Genomic DNA, 21,108 nt, shown 5'->3' with positions numbered 1-21,108 from the left:
CACACACACCCCTACCTTCTCTGGGTCACTCTTGCTCAATCTTTTTATTACCTGGCATAAATACATTATCACCCCAGTGTTTGCATTCCTCTCTCTCTCTCTCTCTCTCTTTTTTTTTAGAGCCAGGAGATACGGGTGAGAGAGCCTCTGTTTGAATGCCAAATTCCTCAGCAGGTCAGAGGTGGATTTTAGCTGCCCTCATGGGAGGGTAGGAGCATCAATAGAATGAGACCTCTGGGCCAATGGGGAGAAGTCACGAGGTCTGAGAATTTCAAAGCTATATTTGGATGGGGCAAAGGGATGGCCTTGCCCCTTTGTACAGTCCCCCTGAAAATGGGAGAGTTGTTTCATCCTGTTAATCTGGCTTCTAGAAGTGGGGTACAAAAGGATCAGGCTGGGGGTATGGGAGACAGGTGAAAGGTTCTCATCACTTCAGGAATCCCCAGTGCCGGTGGGAATTATAGCAGACATGGGCTGGAGGAATTGGTAGTCTGGCCAAGAGTGGTCCAAGCCCCCTAGATTTCTAATATGCTCAGGCTAAACCCACGCTGCAGGACTGGGTACAGACTGCTCTTTCCTCCCTCCATGATGGACAACTTCAGGAGTATGGAAAGACGTGGGTTTCTATTTGCAAAACCACTTAATATAAGAGTCAACTCTTGAACATTCTCTTACTTCAAGGGACTGTTACCTATTATACATAGGCTGTATAGTAGCAGCTCCTTGGAAAGCTGAGGCAGGAGAATTGCTTCTGCCTAGGAGTTTGAGGCTAGTCTGGGCAACATAGCAAGACAATCCCTTGCCCCTCTGTCAAAACAAAAACCTAACAATAAACTAAGTTCCTCCAGCATGGAGAGGCAACAAACAGTTTCCCCAGATGCAGGAGCTCTTTCTTAAAACAGCTGTCCAAGAATCCTTCTGGCTGCTAGGAGTTACCCTTCATTTGCATGGGAGGGAGTCTATTCTGGTATACTTCCTGCATCTTGCTCTCTGAATCCTACCTGACCAGTGTATGTAATGCCAAGCACCAGGGTGAAATTTGTGAGGTTGTGATGTCTGGAAAGGGCCCTGTCCTCAAGGTGGGACTGCTGTGGACAGGGCAGGCCACAGCGATAGCCATGGTGGCGGGGGTGGCATATGTGCCCTTGACAGGGATGGGGAGTCCTGATGCCCGCTGCTCCCTGTGAGTGAAAGGGAAGGCAAACTTGCTGGGCGTGCAGAACTCGAAGGTCATTTGAAATAGATGAGGTAAAGGTTAGAAGCGGGGAGGTGGGTGTGTGTGGAAAGGAATGAGGCTGGAGCTGACTGGCCAATAAACCCCAGGAGACTGAAAAACCTTGCCTGCTTATCTGTGGTGGACTTTGGCCATTGGGAGAAAGGAAAAAAAAATCACAGCAGGGTTTTCTGGGTTCTCCTTTTTGCTCCCTGTAGGGAGGAGCTTCTGGTTCCTGGTACTTCTGATAGATGGGTAAGGGGTTTTTCATGCACTTTGGGCACCCAGAGGAGCCACTGCCACCCCCTTGCTCTGCAGATGAGGGTGTAGGTTTGCAGTGTTCTGGCCACTGCCTTTTTTTATCTGGCTCTAGACAGCTCCATCTCTACCCTAAAGTGGGCAGGAAGCATCAAGGCCATTGGCCAGGATTCTGGGAAATCTTTCACTTTTCCCACGGTTAGGAGAGAGTTGGCAGCCTCCATTGAAACCGCCAGAGAAATGGAGTTGGTATGCAGTTCCTGGTGACAGGCTAACCAGCAGACTTTGAACTGAAATCCCAGTGGCTAGAATGACAGATCCTGTGCCACCAGGGTCAGCGGAGTGTGAACTCTTAAATTCTTAATAGTCACTGAACGATTAGTTTTTACAGTTGCTAAAGCCTTGCTGGAATTTTTCAAGTGCTTCTTCCTATCACCTCAGCCTTCCTTTTTCCTTCGTTGGCGCTTCCTACGTTCATACGGTGGTCCTCTGTGCGCAGTGCACATGCGCACATCACTACTGGTCTCAGAGCCTCAGCTCTGACCCATTCTGGGTTTGCCTTCCCTCGGGAACACGTGGGCATAGGAGATGCCCAGCTCCCAGGCTGATCAGTGTGGTACGGGGTCTTGCTGTTAAAGAGCTCTCAGCACAGTGCCAGGCACTATGTTTACTAGGAATAAATGGTGTCTATTATGTGCACAAGGGAAAAGGGCCGTCCTAAATAAAGTGTTGGCAGCACTTACCCCCAGTGGGTGGGATTAGGATCACAATGAACATCCATTACTTTTCTAATTGGAGGAGAACAATAAATGTTTTTATTAGTTTTTAAGGAAAAAAAAAAACCTGCCTTTGGCTTTGCTAGAAGGAAACTGAAGATATTGTCAGTGTCCCAATCCTTAAGGAAGACAAGGTTTCTGCTTTTATATGAAACTTAAATGATGGACAAACCCTTTCTCCAGGAATAGCGCCTCCAATAGAGGAGGCGGCGCTTGCTTCCAGCTATGGTCCTACTCTCCCGTCCTGGCACCGGCACCCTGTGGGGCCTAAGTCCTTGTTTCTGTTTTGCTCTGGATTCTTGACTCCCAGACGCATGTCTCAGCAGCAGAAGCAGGAAACAGGCCCATATGAGGCAGCATGGCCCTCCCTAGTTCCCTCCTAGGCTATCTCTGGCAAGCCTGAAGGGGTAGACCCCCACCTTCTCAGGTTATCTGGGGACCATCAGCGTCTGCTGGATAGGCTCCTGTGCCACATTCTCCTTCTGCACCCTGGAGTGGGCATACTGTGGCTGGAATAAATGCTTCTCTGTTTGGGAGACAAAGAACAGAGTGGCTCCTCTGGGTCAGCTGTCTCTTTTGGCTGGCTGAGCCTACTCTCCCCCAGGCCTCTTCTGAGGCTCCTGGGTGCCCCAGGAAGGAGCTTTTAAAGACAGACTGTGGGGCTGTGGCACTCTGAGCTGTTTGGCTGGAGCTTAAAGGAATGTGTTACCTTAACAAACCCCAAGCCTACTGCTCAAGAAAATATTTATTGGATGGAGGGGGCAGGGGTGCAGCTGGAGAGGCAGTATGGCAGGCTGGGCGCAGAGAGAGAGTACATAAGAGAGTGCAGGTGAACGCGTGGTGTTTTGTATGTTTGTTCTCGTGTGCAAGAACATGTGTGAGTTTGCTAAATGAGAAAATATATTAAGATGTGAGTCTGTGTGCCTCAGATGTGTGTGGATCCTAGCTGGGGTGCCTGAAACTTCTGCACCTGGGTGTGGGGCGGAGTACAAACCGTTTGAGGGTGAGTGTAACTGTTCCCCAACGTTAACTCCTGGGTGGGAGTAAGCGGCTGGGGTTCCTGCCCGCTGGGTGAGGGCGGAGTGTGCAGGCATGCAGGGTGCAGTGGAGGGTGTGAGCCTGCTCTGAAGGCGCCGGCAAGGTGTGCCTGGGCTCCTGCACCAGCGGGTGAGTGTGTACCAGCCCGTGCTGGGGGGGCTGGCTGCGAGGGGAGGCACGCGCCTGGGGTGGGCGCGTGCGCAAGCGTGCGCGTGCCCCCCCCCCCCCCCGCCTGAGCCCGTTGCCATGGGAACGCGCCGCGGCCTGAGTTAATCATTTCCTGTGGAAAGTGCGGGAGGGGCGGGCACGGGGCGGGCACGGGGCGGGCCGAGGAGGCAGCGGCGGCGTGGAGCTGCCTCGCGCGGGCGGGCCGGAGCGGGCCGAGCCCGGGGCGCTGCGGCTGCGGCGGCGCTGGGATCCTGTTTCTGCTAGGCCGGTGAGTCAGGGTCCCAGCAGATTGGGGGCGGGCTGGGACGGGCTCCTCCCGGCGCGCCTGGTGGGCGCCGTGCCCTCCCTGCCTGAGGACCCCTCTGTTCCGACCCGCGGCGGGCGCTGCGATCAGGCCCTACAGACACGGCTGTGCACGGGGGTCTCACTGAGTCGTCCAGCCGGAGGATCTTGTCCGGACCTGGGCGTGAGGGTGGCACGGCCTCTGGGGTCGCGCCACAGAGACCCACTCTGGATCTCCTTAGCCGGGGAATGTGCAGAGCCTACCTGGGAGCTGCGGGTCAACCAGCGCACCCCCTTCTCCTGCATGGGTCGCTTCCAGGAAGGCTACTGTTTGGGCCCTCCCTCTGTGTCCCCGGGTAGTTCTGCCCCTTCTCCCCCCTCCCCCGCAAGGCCCGAGGTGGGGTGCGGCAGCCCCTAGGTTAGGAGGGAGGGCCTCAGAAATACCCTCGCAAGCTGAGAGGAATCAAGTCATTGACAGCTGCGGCTGAGGAATCCCTGCAGGGAGGGGAACCCAGAAGCTGTCTGTCCTCTCAGCCGTTCCACTGCAAGTAACAGCAGAACTCTGGCTGACACAGTGAAAGGCCCGGTTCTGAAACAGTTTAAAGAGGAAGCTGGATTTAAATTCTTAAGTATTATTTGTTACCCTTCCAACACACACACACACACACACACACACACACACACACACACACACACCCCTACCCCTCAATACATTTCTCAAGCTTGGGCATTGGAACTACCCCTAGCTTCACCTTCCTTAGTGTCCTGCCCCAGACTGGTTGAGTGCCCTTCCTAGCCTGGTAGGACTTATTCCCCATGCCCTTCATAAAGGGCCAGTCTCCTTGGCCAGAGAGAGTCATTTGCTATGAATGCAGCTCCAGAATGGTTTTGTGTATTCGAATGGCTGGACTTCAGGGTTGGAGGTGGTGAGTTCTGCTGTCTATATGGGTACCAGGGAGCAGAGAATTTGAAATCTGGATGCCCCAGAACATGTTTTGTGCCAGGGATGACCTAACTCAGTCTAACCATGCCTCCTCCCCCAAATGTTCACCCAGGAGAACCAAGCTATCTCCAACAATAGTGTATGAGGTGTATATACACACACACAGTCTTTGCTCTGTGTGTCTCTGGTTTAGGACAGGAGGCAGGCAGAGCTGCCATCCTTGGCTAAACCCAGAGAAGCACATGCCCCTCCCCCAGCCAGCTTCTGCATTCACCCATCAATGGGACAGTGTATCAAGAAATAGCATCTTGGGCTGTTTGCCTGTGCCAACACTTCATCCGTGTATTGTCTGATGTCAGCCCTGAGAAGTGCAGTTTTCACCACTTGATGCATGAAGATGATAAGACAAAGAACAGGTAATTAATTCTCCCAGGTGGCAGAGCCAAGGCCTGAACCAGTCCAGTAGCTCTACCCCATGATTTACAGGTTACCAGAGGTCCCAGGACCCCCAGACCAAACACCTGTGTAAGGAGAGTGAGCACTTCTCTCTTGGCCTAGAACCCTGGGCTTGTTTGAGATTCCTTGATACTACTGACCCCACACCAGGGTTTCCAGCTGCTAAATTCAGCTGTTTTTTCCTCTTGGGGATCTAGCACACACCCTTCCTCTTTCTTCAGGCTGCCTCTCCAACTTCCCTTCCTGATAGCACAGAAGTATGGTCCCCTGCCTCTGCCCTCCTTGACTGAGCTGATCTTTCCTGGAATCCTCTGCCCTTCATGGTGTCAGCTTGGTAGGAGGACCCACAGAGGATGGTCCTCCCGGCTTCACCCCACTAGCCTGCAGGGTCGGCTTTATGCCTGGCTCTGTGCCAGGCCGCCTGGGGAGGGCATTTGTATCTGCTTCTCTTGCTTCTCCCACTTTATGTCCATCTCAAGGCATCCAGGGTATGGGGCTACTTATATTGATCAGTGTCTCTCTGACCCCTTAGTACCCCACACTTTCTTCAGTCAAGGAAGGAAGAGACCAATGACCCACTGTCTTCAGTACTTGGTCCTAAGAGCATCACATCAAAAGTCTTCAGTCTCCAACTCCAGATTCTTGCTTTTTGTTTCCTGTTTCTAGATGCCTTGTTCTTGCCCCTCTGTCTACCCCCACATGTCACCTCTCCCCTGTCCTATTCTCTCAGCTCATCTCCTCCTCATCCTGGCTGAACTTCCCTCAAAGAAGAACACAGCTGCCCCCCTAGGCCTTTTTCCAATTCCTTGAGCCACTTTGAACTTTCGGTGCAACCTAGGCTGGTCTGGAACTTGCAACCTTTTGAGCGCTAGGGAAGGTAGGTGTGAGCCCTTATACCTAACTCTCCCTTAAAGGGGGTCCCTAGGGCTTTCCTTTACCCCTCTGCCCTTCCTATTTGCTCTCCAGCCATTTCTGAGGACTTTGTGTATGCGCTGGGCAGTGACTGCTCCCACACACCCCAGACCCCCAACCTCATCCCTGTCCTTACTTCATAACATTCATCTCGATTAAGGGTAATCCCTTGTTACTCAACCTTGCAGGTTATACCCTCACTTTTCGCAATAGTAACGTTTAGCTCCCAGTCTTGGTGGCGAGCCTGACCTCCAGGCTTTGCTGCCTGGCAAGAAGTGGTCAGTGCAGTGAGAGTGGGGAACTTGAAAATGGCCCACAATCCAGGTAGCTCTGTAGGAAGTCCCTTGGGTGCCCAACTCAGTCTTCAAACTCCATGATGCCTCTTTAGTCTGGCTTTGCTTCTGTGACTGGCATCGCAGCCTGAATCTGGGGCAAAAGTTTGGTCAGCTCAAATATCCTTGAAGCTGCTCTAACACACAGTAGGTACATAATAAAGATTTTTTGCAGTGAGGAAGATGGTGACTCAAGGCCAGCCTGGGCTACATAGTAACACCCTGTCTCAGATAACCAAACCAAACCAAACCAAACCAAACCAGGACAAAAACTCCCAGCTCTAAATCTAAATGAACTCTATCCATTTGTTTGCTTCCTATCCTGGAACAGTGCTCCCAGAACACTCACATTTCCCAAACCAGTGCTCCCAGGACACTCACATTTCCCAAACCAGTGCTCCCAGGACACTCACACTTCCCATACCAGTGCTCCCAGGACACTCACACTTCCCATACCAGTGCTCCCAGGACACTCACACTTCCCATACCAGTGCTCCCAGGACACTATACTTCTGCACCACATGGTGCCTGGAAAATCCCTCTGACCTCTCTGTAACCTGTCCATACTTATAACATTTATTTTTGAGACAGGGCTTCACTATGTAGCCGTGGCTGACCTGGTGCTTGCTGTGTAGACCAGGCTGACCTTGAACTCGTAAGAGATCTCTGCCTTGGGTGTGCTGGGATTAAAGGTTTGTGCCATCACTTCAATAAACCTTTGCCTAATGCTGTGACTGGAAGTTTGAGGCCTCTGACTTCTCTGCTAGGTGCCCAGCACATAGTAGGCACTCAATAAAGAATTATGAACTAGGAACTGAATGAATGCCTGGCAGGGTGCCTGACACACCCTCCACACAGTTACTTGAATATGTGAATGAACTGGCCCTGAGAATTTGCTGAGTGTAAACCCAGCTTGCCCCTGGCCCTAAGCCAGCCCCTTCTGAGCCCCTCCTCAGTGAGATGCTAATTCTCAGAGCATTAGCTGCTGGGCCATTGGTTTGGGACACAGCCCTGAAGGCTGAGACTTAAGCAAGCAGCTGAGTCTAATTAGAAAATGAGACCTCATGGAGAAAAAGGATTAAACTCACCACTGGTTGCAGGCATAGTCCTGGAGTTTCCTCCACGTGTGGCTGCTGCCCGGTGTGTCCTCTGGCAGATCTTCACAGTGGGTGGCAGACTCACTGACTGGCTCCTAGCCACGGTCAGTGCCAAGCACCCTCCTGTTGGCCCCGGGGTCCTTAGGGGTTGTTACACTTGGGGCAGCTGTCCTGGGTGGCAGGTGAGCCTTGTCTGCAGACCCTTCCGGATGATACAGTATGTGGACTACCCACTCCTCTTAAAACTCCCTTCCCCTTGCTCTCTCCGCAGCCTGCCCGGCACCCAGAAGAGGTTGCTGAGCCCCGGGCCATGGTCCCCTCTCGCAGGACGTGGAACTTGGGAGCCACGCCTTCACTGCGGGGCCTGTGGAGAGTGGGCCGGGTCCAGGAGCCCAAGCCCGGGATGGCTCGCCCCGCCCCAGCCAGCCCAGCCGCCCGCCCTTTCCCACACACCGGCCAGGGGAGGTTGAGAACTGGTGAGTCCGCATTTTTAGAATGCCTCTTCATTTCCCTTCCTTCCTCCAGATCCCAGAGATGAGACTGAGGCTTCTCGCGGTTCCTAAACTCAGTCAGAGCTGTCAGGTAATTACAGGGTAGCCAGCAGCCCAGAGCCGGCTGGGCGTGGAGCGCAGCGCAGCGTCACCGGGTGCTCCTTCCCTGCGTCCAGCCTGGGAGGAGGAGAAGGCTGGGGCCGGTTAAACTTTAACAGTTCATAGCACCGCGGCATCAGCTACGTTCCCGCCAGCCGAAGCAGGTCAGGGACTCTGAGATCTCATTCGGGTGCTCTCTAATATCAGCAGAAGGCGGTAAACAAGGTAGGTGAAGCGGCTGACCTCCTGAGCGCCCTGCTCGGTACTGACACCAGATTCTGCCAGGCTGCCTTGGACAGGAGTGAGGAGCGAGTGCAGGCTGCCCAGAGTGTTGCCCAGCGGAGTTTGGGTGTCAGACAGCCAATGGTTGCTTTCAAAACGATCATACTAGCAGTTCTATGGCGAGAGGGTCCTGGAGCCTGGGCCACTAGTGTACCCTAGGGAACTGTCAGCAGTCAGCTTTCTGGGTCATGTCCCAGGTGCGGAGACAAGGAGCCAGCGGCTCTTCTGTTCTGGGTAGGGGCTGGGTGTGGGGGTGAGGAGCCTTCTTGACCCTTTCCCTACCTCTGTGTGGGCAAGTAGGCAGGGTGCCCTGGCTGTGTGGGAAGGAAGGGTTGTCCTGGAGAGCTGCCTTCAGGTGTTTGCTACCTTTTGCCCTTGACCTACAGGGAGATATGTCCAGATGACCAGTCTGGCCCCCTGGGTCATGAGGTTATGGGACCTAAGCCCCTTAGTATAGAGAAGAAGGGATACACAGAGGTTCAGAGATGGCCCCTCTCGCCCTTTCTAACTGTAACACATTCACTCTGCCAGTGGGCAGCAGGGCAGTGCTTTGAAGATCTCTCAGCTTCTATAGTTGCCTGGGTTTGCCACCCCCTTATACCCTGGGAGCCTTCAGGCAAAGCAGGGGCTCTCTGGGTCAGTCAGAGCTGGTTGTTTAAAAGGGGGGAAAAGAATGGTCTCTACAAGGTTGTCCCCAGGTGTGAGTAAAACAGAGATAAATATGTTTTTTCTGGTTAAAAAAATTTTTTAACCTTAGAAAACTATTTTGCATGTGTGTATATGTGTGCATGCATGTGTGCATGTGTATGTGGGGTTTATATTCCTAAATACATAAATGCAACCTGTTCAGTCTGTATAATATTACTTGTGTGTGCGCGTGCATGTGTGTATGTGTGTACTTATGAAATGAGTACAGTGACTTTAGAGACTTTTGACCACTTTATAAATTTAAGATAAAGATCAAGTGAAACCTGTGTGTGACAGGCAGGCACAGGCTTGGCACCCAAGAGAGAGCTTTGGTCAAAAAGGGTACCCCAGTCCCCTCCAAATCTTCCCTAATGGTGTTACTGTGACCGTGAAAGGGATAGTCAACCAGGGTTGGTTGGTATATCAGTTTGAATACAAGCCCTGTGTAGTACTAGGCCTGTTAGCCTTTCAAGGTCTCTGGTTTTCTGCCTTTGCAGCAAGGGAATGTCCTCCACCTGCCTGGGTGGTTATGGTGGCAATCACTATCCTAATGGCTAATATCTGTGGGTCCTTCAGGTTTTTGTCAGTGTGAAGACTTCCTGTTCCTTGTGCTCTTTGAGCCTCACTATGGGGTTATGCCCTCAGGATGTTAGTTTATCTCAGGGTTATGGCTGTGCTTTTAACACACACACACACACACACACCAAAAACCACAGGGCTTACTTTGATTGCCTGGAACTTGGTATGTAGACCAGGCTAGCTTTGAACTCCCAGAAATCTGCCTGCCTCAGACTTCTGAGTTCTAGGATTAAAAGCATGTGCCTGGTGAAAAAGCTTCCATTTAATTGATTCTTCAAAAATCAATGTATTTGATTTATTTTAGTTTTAATTTATATGTATATTTATCTGTGTGGTTAAGTGCACATGAGTACAGGTATCTACAGAGTTAGGAGGTATCCAGATCCCTCGGAGCTGGATTTACAGGCAGTTGTGAATCACCCAGTGTGGGTGCTGGGAGCAAAACTCCAGTCCTTTGCAAGAGCAGTGTGTGCTCTGTGGCTGAGCCATCTCCCCAGCCTGTGGCTGTATAATTTGACAGTAAGACTACTATTGTTTCCCACCCTGGCCAGGTTGGGGGGGGGGTCCGTCCCCAGAGGATACACTTCTAGCTGTTCTGGGTACACTTCTAAAAATAGCAGGGACCAGGCTACCCAGTGTGGGGTTGGTCTTAATTAAGGCAAGGGTGAAATTGCCACCTAGAGGCAGCCCGGATAATAAAGCTGTGTCCCTGTGATGTACACAGCTCACTCAAGCGTCTTGGCTTCCTCATACAGTTCTCTGCAGAGGAGCTGATGAATAAGTGTGGACCCCCAAAGCCACTGTGGCAACTAGGGAGTCCCTGGCAGGATCTTGGGTACCCTCTAGGAAAGAATCTCAGGGTCTCTCTTGGTAAGGGAATCAGGCCACCCCACCCTGTCCCTACCTGTGTTCCTGTATGGAGATAACCTATTGAGGCCACAGGAGGCCCTGCTGGCCACACGTGGGCAGATTGGAGGGGGCAAAAGCTGAGCTCAGCCTGCTTTGGCCAGTGGTCCAGCAGCCAAATACGTCATCTTATCTGTCTGTCTTTCCTGAGACAGGGCGTGGAAAAGAGACCCTGCCCGTTGGCGAGGAAGACTCCACTTCCCGGTCTGCAGCTAGACCGTCTCTTGCACAGTGTCGAGCCCTCAGCGTGGACTGGCCTGGCCCTAGGAGTCCCCATAGACTTTACCTGACAGTGCAGGTAAGCCCGGGGCATCAGATGCAGGGGCGAGGGTGAGTGTGCCCTGTGTGTTTTGGTCCTCTGAACTCCAGCAGTTGAGTCTGGCAGGGAGAAGAGGTGGGGACTTGCCAGGTACCGGTTGGCTGGTTGGCTAGCCCTTTGCAGCCCATAGCTGAGATCCTGAATGAATGCAACAGGCTGCCTTACAACTTATCCCAGGGAAGAGCTCTTAGGTGATGGAGTGTCTCAGCCACTCCCTGGTTGAAGTGAGAAGTGAGCCATGTGCTAAGATTTACAGAGCTGGAGGAGATACTGGGAAAATAGGCTGGTTTGGGAGAGCTGCTTATGTCTGTGTGGACAATGCCTTTGTTGCCCTGTTTGAGGAATCAAAGAGGGCCCAGGCTGGGTGTGGTGCATGCATCCCTTTAATCCTAAAGGAGGCAGAGAGAGGCAGATCTCTGAGTTTGAGGCCAGCCTGGTCTACAGAGCAAGTTCCAGGATGTCCAGGGGCACATAGAGACTGTCTCCCGAAGAGTCCAAAGGGAGATGGTGGGGAGTAGGGAGATTCTTTCCCTTCCAGTCAGTGGTCAATGACTTTCAGAAGGCATGCTTACTGTATACTGGGGTAGGGGGTGGATTTGATTTTAGAGATAATACAAAGAATTAGTGGTTTTTATTCGACAGTGTTTTGGAACACAGGCATTAGATCTCGTGTCTCAACAGAAAGATTCTGTTCTGTATGAATTTTATAGACAAGGACACAGCAGCTCCGAGCTCAGAGAGGTTAAATAACTTGCTGCTGGTCACACAGTAGGCTGAAATCTGAACTACCAAACGGAAATGGGACACAGAGGTGTAAAAGAAACGTTATAAAAGGTGATGGCAGTGGTGACGCATGCCTTTAAGGGAGGAAGAGGCAGGCAGATCTCTGAGTCTGAGGTCAGTCTGGTCTACTGAGCCAGTTCCGGGGCAGCCAGGGATACCTAGAGAAATTCTTGTTTCAAACCTAAATAAACAAACAACCTCCAAATAAACAAAAAACCTCAAATGGTACAAAGAATTCACAGTATGATCCCTAGAAGCTGTTGTCCCTCCTGGTCCGTCTGCCACTCCACTGTGAAAGGTTCATCTCCAACCACTTATCTTACTTTACCGCCACCAGTGGCCCAATATTTGTATTTACCTTTTCACATTATTCTATGACTTGCTGTTTCCCTCACAGCCATCTTTGAGATTTCTTCATACATGTTAGTCATGGAGAACCCCATCCATTCTCATTCACCGTGGCATGATATTCTACTTAAGATTTCCCCACGAACTGTAACTGGGCTGCGTGTGTGCTTGTAACATTAGAGCCCTTGGCTGGCTCATCCCTTCACCTCCAAGATCACAGTGAGCTCCTTTGACGCTCAAGTCATAACGTTGATCTTACGCTGATTGTGTGTACATCTAGGTGTGGGGGCAGCGCAGTGCACCTGTGCAGTAGGAGAACAGCTTGTGAGGGTCAGCGTAGGCTCTGGGGGTGGAAACTCAGGGCGTCAGGTGCCTTCCTTCATGGAACCATCCTGCTGGCCCTCATTAGTTTGTTAGTTTGGGATCTCAGTATTTAGCCCCGTCTGGCCTCAAACTCAGAGATCTACCAACTCAGTCTCCCAAGGGCTGGGATTAAAGGCATGTGTCACCATCCCCAGCTGCATTAGTTTGGTGTGTATGAATGTTGGCCTACATATATGTATATGTACCATGTGTATACCTGGTACCTGCTGCCCAAGGATGCCAGAAGGAGGACTCAGATCCCTGTAGCTACCACGTGGGTGCTGGGAAATGAACCTAGGTTCTCTAGACTGTCAGCAGATCTGCTGACTGTCCCTGTCTAGAACTAGTTACCAACATGAATCCCCATGTGGGTGCTGGGAACTGAACCCAGGTATAAAGGCAGCAAGTGCTCTTATCCGCTGAGCCATCTCTCCAGTGCCTGCATTACTATATTTTGTAAAGATTTATTTATTTATTTATTGTTTTTCGAGACAGGGTTTCTCTGATAAGCCCTGGCTGTCCTGGAACTCACTTTGTAGACCAGGCTGGCCTTGAACTCAGATATCCGCCTGCCTCTGCCTCCCAAGTGTTGGGATTAAAGGTGTGCACCACCACCACCGGCAAAGGTTTATTTTTATCTGTATGAGTGTTTACATACATGTCTGCTGCCTACAGGAGCCAGAAGAGGGTATCAGATCTGCTCAGACTAGAGTTACGGTCACGAGTCACCATCTGGGTCCTGGGAATTGGACCTGGGTCCTCTTGAAGAGCAGCCAAGCCTCTCAACTGCTGAGTGGTCTCTTCGGCCCCCCTGTATTAGTATTTTAATACATGCATTTGCTGAACAGCAAATTACAGATTGGCCGCTTTGTGTCACTATGTCCTTAGACTGGTGCAGGGATGCTGAGAAGGGAAGTAGTGATGGTAGCCTAGTAGAGGATCCAGAGAGTCACCAATGACCTTACATGGGTGAAAACAAATAGGAGAGTGCCAGGAACACAACTTTGGAGCAAGAAGTGCCATGGTTATCTGGGGCTGTTGTCCAGATTCTCCTAAGAGACGGGACTCATAATCTCTTCTAGTCTTCTATCTTTTTTTTTTTTTTTTTTTTTTTGAGACAGGGATTCCCTTTGTCGTCTAGGCTGGTGTGGAACTCATGTTCCCACGTGGCTGTGGTTTTAGGCATAAGTCACCATGCCTGGCTTTTTCTCTGAGCTTCTGATTGCCTCACACACACACATCCTGCCTTTCCAGCTAGCCACTGTGCAGAGCCGGGTATAAAGCCAAGTGCAGGCGGTGGGCAGGACGGGTGCCAGGGGAAACGCACACCTTTGAGCGTTTCACCTCCATCGGACACAGTCCTGCTGCTCTGGCCAGGCCCCCAGGGATGATGATGTGTAAGGGACAGCCTTTGTTTCAACATGTGTCTTGGTTCTTGTTAGATTCTTCTGAGAGCCAAACCGACTATACTTGTTTCCTTTGTGAGGTCTTTGAGGAGAGTGAGTCTGGTGAGACAACAGTTAAGGAAACCAGAGGGAAGTTAAATCTGGAGGCTGTGGTCAGGAGCTGCAGCTCAGCTGGGTGGTGGCCCTGTTCTTGAGCTTTGATTATGGGGTGCTGGGCCGTGGCTGCTACAGAGACCTGGGCTCAGCAGTTCTACTGACGCTTCATTCAGAAGCCGTTAGTGACTGGCTTCCAAGTTCTTGTCCTTCCGGCCCCTGCACAGTGCTGCCATGTTTATGGGTGTGGGTGTATGCTGAAGTGTGTTCCACGCGCAGGGGCGCGACCTGTAGGTCACAGGCTCAGTCAGTCCAGCCTTGTTCCAGCAATTAAAGACTGAGTGGTACCTCCAGGACACTGCAGAAATTCCCAGCCCCCAGGGACGTCTGTCCTTCCTGTGCTTCAGCTAGCAGCCCAGAAATAGTGTAACCCTTGCTCCTGTCTGAAGGCAAACGGAAAGTTCCAACTGTTGCTGTCCTGCCACCCCCACCTCCCCAGCCTGCTGGAGATTGTGTAGCAGTTGGTCGAAGGGTGGGGACAGAATTAAGTTGAGGAGAAATTTCCTAAATACAAGAGATGGAGAGAGGAAGAGGCCCAGGAAGTGGCTGACTAGGCACCCGCTGGGCCCATTTTTACTCTTGCAATTATTATTTTTTAAGGATTTATTTATTTTATGTATATGAGTATACTGCCACTGTTTCAGACACACCAGAAGAGGACATTGGATCCCATTACAGATGGTTATGAGCCACCATGTGGTTGCTGGGAATTGAACTCAGGACCTCTGGAAGAGTAGTCAGTGCTCTTAACCACTGAGCCATCTCTCCAGCCCTTGCAATTCTTTTGATCTGCCTTGTGATTCTCAAAGTTAAAGAATATAGACCAGAGAAACTATAAACTGATCGTAGCTATCCACATGGTGCCTCCTTGTGCTGGCACTTTAAGTGTGCCTTGCTTGCTGTTGCCTGTGGTTTGCCCACTGTCGCTAGAGGGCGAAGATAGTGGTTCTAGACTGAGAAGGGAGGAAAACAGCTTTGGAGAGGGTGCAGAATTTGTCCACAGGTACACAGCACACAGATGACATGCTGTCTCTCTGGGCTTCACCTTCCCTGTACTGAGCATTAAAGAAAAAAAAAAAAGTAGTACTTGGCCCTGGGATGTTGGCACAAACCTTTAATTCCAGGAGTGGGGAGGCAGAGGCACTTGGATCTCTGCAGGTTCCAGGCCGGCCAGGGCTACAGGTGAGACCCTGTAAATAAAATAAAATAAAATGAGGTTAACACTTGACTTGAGACATAAAAGCATCTTCTCAGATGGGTCCAGAATGAACTGGAAGGCCGTTTTTGCTCAGATTCTTCTCCTATTGTGAAGTTTATTTCTATTCCTCAAGTTGGAATTGCTCTTGTTTCCATGTCAGTGGGTCTTTGTGTGTGCACACCCCCACACCGAGTACACATCGAGATCCCACTGCCTGTGAGCTCTCCAGTTCGCTTTTCATCTGTGTCTTGTGTATTATTACCCTTAAATGGGTCCACACTTTCCCACACCCTTGTCCAGACCCTTGCTTGGTGTCTTTCTCCATGAGCTACCGGGGATGTCTCTGAATGAAGCACCCCTTTTCACCCCTCCACTCACCTGCTCCAGCCCAGCCACCTTGACCAGAACATGGGGTCATATTGCCCCTGGATAGCCCTCTGGGACACAGTATGCAGAAGGCAGCGTGGTCATTCTCCTGGTCAGATGGACTCGTGTAGTAGCTGCCAAGTCCTGGGAGTGCCATCCTTAAGTGGGAAGTTGTCTGCCAAGGTGTCACAGCAGATGACACTTCAGGGGAGTCGCCCTAAGACTGTTGTGTGTAGGCAGGACAGGATAGTCACCTGCATTGAGGCTTGTTGTGAACAGACTGCTCACATGTTGATGACTCCTGATTCTTGGAGCCTGCAGGGATATCACAAACTTTATCTGGGGAATATAGATGCTTAGAACCTTTTTTACTGGTGTGGAGACTGACTACAGTGGGGCCGATGAATAAATTACTGCCATCTTTCTGTGTAATGTTAGTCTGACTTCCCCTGATTCCAAGCAGGACTCTTTGTCCACACCTCCTTGGTGAAGACACTGCTGGCCCAGGGACCAGCATGCTCGCCACCCCAGGGCAAGGGTCTCTCCTCAGCACAGTCCCCTTCACGAGAGGATTCTGGTTGTGTCTTGGCAGCAGGCCCTGCAGGACAAGGGGTGCGAGAGCAAGAGTCAGGGGACGAAAGAAGACAAGCTCCCGAAGAGGCAGGCGCCGGCCCCCAGGAGGGACCGGGAGGCCCCAGAAGCTGGTGGTACCATGAATGTAGAAAAACCAGGTAAAGGAGGTCAGCCCCACTGTCTGACACACTCTGGCTGAGCTAGTGCAGGAGGGAGAACTCCATCCCACAGCTGGAAGTGGCTCAGCCAGACTGGCCACCTGACATGAACTTGAGACTCTGACCAGCCTCTTCCAGATCCATGGACAGCCATGTGTCTGTCCTCTTTCTTGTCCTGCCCCTTGTCCCAGGGCCACCAGGGCCCCACCCAGTGATAAGAGACTTTGGCCACTGAAGGTTGGGTTGGATTTCTCTTCTTTTTGTCTTTTCCCAGTACCTACCTAAAGCAGGGCCCAGGAGCAGCCTCCCAGACGCCACCAGTCCCTTCGGCAGAGGCCTGGCTGTGTTCTGGTCAGAGGATCCAGAGGTTAGGGATTTGTTTCCCCTCCCTCCAGGCTGAGAAAACCAAGCCTGCAGTCCCATTATCCTCTGACCACTGTGGCACCTAGAGCTAATTGGTTTTAGAAGGTTCTCTAGGTTCCTTTGCTGTCTTCTGGGTTTTCAGCAGTAAGTACTGGCCAATGAACACAGGGAGAGAACATCTCAGGGAGCCTCGGGGCAAGGCCAGAAATACTGGGGAAAGGTGCTGCTTTCTCAGAGTCTGTGTGTCTGAACTTGCTGGGGTTGTTGGAGGAGGTCACTCCCTCCCCTGAGTCTGAACCAGTGCCTGTTCTGTACAAGCCGTGGTCCACCTAGATTCAGGGCAGGCATAGGGTGTGGGTAAACAATGGGTAGTTAGGTTTTCCAAATGGCCACCATCTGGCCAGCTAGGTGGGACAAGCCCAGCGGAGGAAGGCTAGGTCCTCTTAGCAATGAGGACTGGCACAGCACCTGAGCCCTGGGCCCTGTGGTGGGCTGTGCCTCTAGAAACTGACCTGTCAGGTGGCAGCTTCCTCAGCATGGGTCTCACCTCTCCTCCCTTCTTCCCATTCTCGGTCCTCCCTTAGCTTCTTCAAGAGTTTCTTCCACTACCGGTGACTCCACAGGTTCTACTCAACTCCTGGCCCCCTTACACAGGGTACCATGCTGAGGTCTGGGGCTCAGAGCCTCCCAGGACAGGAGCTGTGTCAAGGATGACACTCATACCTGTCACCTATGGGATCCCAGCTACTTTCCCAGGGCTGCTTTTGGGCTAGGTACATTGTCCCTGTTTCACACAGGAAGAGCCTGCAGGGTCCCTCCCATGTGATGCAAGAGGCAAGACCAGCTCTCAGCCAAGCCCAGCACATTCTGTCGCGCACCAGTGCAGTCTGTGGCCATACTGATCACATGTCACCGGTGGCAGCCTCGTGTGCCGGCCTAGAAGCATCGGGCTGCCCTTACTCCCTCTAGAATAGATCACAGAGGCTGGGCCTGCACTGTGTGACTTTCATGCTGTGTGTCACATGCAGAGCCACACAGCTGGGGCCACTTGTCTAGCACGGGTTGTCCATCCCCAGATCTCTGGTGGGAGAGGACACCAGCCCCACCCATGGGAGCCTAGCTCCAGCTGCTGCCTCCCGTTTCCATGTACTACTCTGGGGCTTTGCAGAACTGTGGTTAAGGCTTGCTAGTGGTGGGAGGGAGGCACAGGGAGGCCCCTCATCTCTGAGAAAGCCAGAAGCTAAGACTGCATTGAAGTAGAAGGCTCACCAGCTGGCACTGGCCCTTCACATGCCCAGACTCTTTATAGGGTTCCCGCTTGGGATGCTGAGGGGAGAAGGCAAATCCTTTTCTTGTTCCCCTGGACCGCTGCTGGTTCCTCATTACACGGGCCGTTCTCTTCTTGAGAGCTTTGGAACAGGCACCACAGCCCCATTGCAAATCACAGCCCTTGATGCTTGTCCTGTCTCCCATCCTGATGACAGACAGGAGAAGGTATCAGGGGAGGAGGAGTCGGGCTGAAGCCCTGCCTGACTCAGTATTTGTCCTTTCCTTGTGCCAGCCCACCCACCATGTACAGGCATCAACCTGATAATGTGCCTAGTACCTGGTCTGTCCCATGTGCTGACCTGTCTGTGCTCTGATCTGTTGTTTGCACACTCTCCCCTTACCCCTCCTCCACATGCACAAGTGACCACTTCCGACTGAGCGGCTGGCAAAGCCTGGTCCCTCTCTGCTGTGATTTTGAGAGATTGTGAATTATCATTGAGAGCCTTTTCTTAGTGAACCTCCTTTCTTTCCCAGTGGAAATTGGCTGAGGGCTGGCCACTGAGGTATGCACTAGCCCTGGCCTGGAATACATCGCTTTAAGGGAATTTGGGAAAAATTGTTTTCCTAAGTCTTGGTTTAGGCATATCCGTCCCCTAGAAGCTATTGCTAAAGTGACTTCCCCAGAAATGGACCTGGAGGTCCCCTGCAAGCCTATTTTGCTGTATCCTTCAGGCCTCATCCCAGCCCCACCTGCTTGCATCCTCTTCCCGCCCTGATGGTAACGTCCCATTGTGATGGCCGCCTCCCTCCTCCAGGCAGACCTCCACTGTCCTGCTGATCAGCCACTACTTTGCTTGTAGGTGGGCGGCTCTTTGGCATCGGGAGGTGCTCAAGCCTGTCCGGGTCACCAGGCCCAGACCCCGTGGTACATAGGACCGTGGAGGCCATGTCCCAGCTTCAGGAGGAGCTGGTAGTCCTTCGTGAGAGGCTGGCCCTTCACGACAGTGACCGGCAAGCCACAACCACCCAGCTGCAGAACCAGGTACCTGGGGAGGCAGGGACGAGCAAAGGCCACTCACTGCCCTCTGTGGAACAGATCAGAGGACATTGTCAGGGCACCTAAATGCCACCAGAAGCCAGATGGTAACACTTCTGATTTGGAAAGATGCTATGGGGTGAGGAGGTTCAAACTCGGTATCTTACTGCAACAACTGTCTTTAGCACCTGGACATCTTCCAAGCCAAAACATTTTCCTCTCTAATTGATGAAATCTTGCTTGTTAAAAGGGGAAGTCGAAAGTGAACTGCCCAGACTTTCTGGTATCCCTAGCCCCACTCCCTCATCACCTTTAAGGAGGATCCCCAACCCACCCTCAGGCCTCAGATGACTTGAGAATTCAAAACGGTACCCAGCCTCTGCTCAGGTTTATTGGTGAGCTTTTTGATTATGTGTTTATTACAATGTTCTTAAGGGATGATACCTGTAGCTCTGTACCCATTAGCTATGCTCTGTAGGGTCCAACCCCGTGGAGACATAGCCAGCCTCCTGGGCCTGGAGCCATGAGTAAACCCTGATTCTGTCTGGCAGCGCTTACTAGTCCTGGGCTAGGTAACTACCAGTGTGCACCTCATTTCTTCATCCTCAAACGGATAAGACAACGGAATCCAGATGTGCTAGCACATCATAGGGGCAGACTTGGCTCTAAACCCTGGAAATACATCCGTCTGAGGCTGTCCTGGCTGTGAGGCTGTAGGGAGCATTATCTGTCCTGTGAACCTCATTTTCTGATTTCTAGCTAGGCAGATGAGTGTGGCTTTATGGTTATCAAATGGGTCAGTTGTAAGAGTGGACAAGAAGTTGGTTATGAACTGTAAAGTGTGATGTCCTGTGGAGGGCTGTTCCAGTGGCCTCTTGAATTCCTGAGCCTCACAGTGGTTTTGTTGTTGTTTTGTGTTGTTGGCTGTTGTTTTTTTCTGAGATAGGCTCCTGATCTAGCCTAGTGTGCCCTGCAACTAACTATCTAGTCCTGGCTATCTTCCTGTTTCCATGAACTCCCTGTGTAGACCAGGCTAGCCTCAAACTTTTAGACTCCTAGAGCTGTACCTCTCTCTGCCTTCCAAGTGCTGAGATTAAAGGTGTGTGCTACCATGGCTTACTGTATTAGCTCAAGCTGCTGTTGAACTTGGGGTGACCCTCCTGCTGCCTCCTGTGCACCGGTATTACAGGTGCGGGCCACATAACTGACTATTATCATTATCATTACATTTTTCCTTTTTTTTCTTAGACAGAGGCTACTACCTATGTGGCCCTGGCTGACATGGAACTCACCAGTGTGTTGAACTCACAGCCTTGAACTCACAGCCGACAATACTGTCTCTGGTTTCTAGGGTCTGGGACGATAGGTGGGCACCTCCATGCCAAACTCAGTTTATAGTTTGCTGAGGATCCACCGGTCTGTTTTCCACAGTAGCTGTGCCAGTTCCCATGCCCACCAACAGCTCCCAGAGTACTGATCTCCCTGCATCCTCACTGATGCCTATTTAACAGCCATTCCAGTGGGTATGGGGTAGTGGCGCATTGTGGGGCTTAAGGGTTTTGTTTTTGCTTAGTTTTTTTTTCTTTTTTCTTTTTCTTATTTTATTTTATTTACATTTAAGATGCCATTTGCTTAGTTTTTTAAGACAAGGTTTCTCTGTGTAGTCCTGGCTGTCCTGGAGCTCACTTTGTAGATCAGGCTAGCCTCGAACTCAGAAATCTGCCTGCCTCTGCCTCTGCTGAGATTGAAGTTGTGTGCCACCATGGCCAAGTTCTGCATTTTTAGCACAGGTGATTTGATGTCTGTTGTGTTGTTTTGTTGGTACTAACCCCTTCTCAGTAACTGACTTGCACATTTCCTTCCCACTCGACGGTTTCTTTTCACTCGACTGATGGCTTTGGTTTCAGGAATGAGACCCGAAACTCTCCACCTATGGTGTTATTATTTAGTGTTTCATTTTTCCTTTTATTTTTTATGTGTATGTGTGTTTTGCCTGCACATGTATCTGTGTGCCACTGCATGTGGTACCTGCAGAAGCCAGAAGAGGGCATCAGATCCTCGGGACTGGAGTTACACACAGTTGTTTGCCACAGATGGTTGCTAGGAATCCATCCTGGGGTCTTTTGAGAGAACACCCAATGCTTTTAACTTCTACATCATGTCTCCATCCCCTATACGTGATTTTTTTTTTTTTTGAGTTGTAGAAGAAGTACAAAAGTTAATTTTTGTAAAGACGACTTAACTTTTTTTTTTT

At 51.4% G+C, this 21,108-nt stretch overlaps 1 protein-coding gene and 1 long non-coding RNA gene across 9 annotated transcripts in view; one reads left to right on the top strand and one right to left on the bottom strand.

The window, feature by feature from the left end:
* Nucleotides 1–21,108, top strand: part of Kifc3 (kinesin family member C3) — a 91,753-nt gene that overhangs the window by 53,523 nt on the left and 17,122 nt on the right. Inside the window, exons 1-5 of one of the 7 annotated variants that reach the window (XM_034522138.2) lie at nucleotides 3,568–3,721; nucleotides 7,747–7,951; nucleotides 10,675–10,817; nucleotides 16,048–16,186; nucleotides 18,679–18,860. In XM_034522138.2, coding sequence (XP_034378029.1) covers nucleotides 7,786–7,951; nucleotides 10,675–10,817; nucleotides 16,048–16,186; nucleotides 18,679–18,860 — 630 coding nt within the window. In that variant the 5' untranslated portion in view covers nucleotides 3,568–3,721; nucleotides 7,747–7,785. Of the gene's footprint in view, nucleotides 1–3,567; nucleotides 3,722–7,746; nucleotides 7,952–8,000; nucleotides 8,291–10,674; nucleotides 10,818–16,047; nucleotides 16,187–18,678; nucleotides 18,861–21,108 lie in introns of those variants that run through there. The other 6 variants (XM_076915688.1, XM_076915686.1, XM_076915685.1 and 3 more) reach the window with 6 other exon arrangements.
* Nucleotides 15,020–17,125, bottom strand: LOC117722879 (uncharacterized). 2 transcript variants are annotated; one of them, XR_004608614.2, is made up of 5 exons: nucleotides 17,062–17,125; nucleotides 16,468–16,534; nucleotides 15,935–16,053; nucleotides 15,468–15,770; nucleotides 15,020–15,081 (listed from the first exon to the last, which is right to left on the bottom strand). It is a non-coding gene; the product is annotated as an uncharacterized LOC117722879 (long non-coding RNA). The 2 variants fall into 2 exon arrangements; XR_013104852.1 differs by lacking the exon at nucleotides 16,468–16,534 and having other exon boundaries at nucleotides 17,062–17,123.

The sequence above is a fragment of the Arvicanthis niloticus genome, chromosome 18 (assembly GCF_011762505.2).
Source record: "Arvicanthis niloticus isolate mArvNil1 chromosome 18, mArvNil1.pat.X, whole genome shotgun sequence".
NCBI classification, from domain to species: Eukaryota; Metazoa; Chordata; class Mammalia; order Rodentia; family Muridae; genus Arvicanthis; species Arvicanthis niloticus.
Note: the sequence above shows the minus strand (reverse complement) of the source record. Positions and strands in the feature narration are given on the sequence as shown.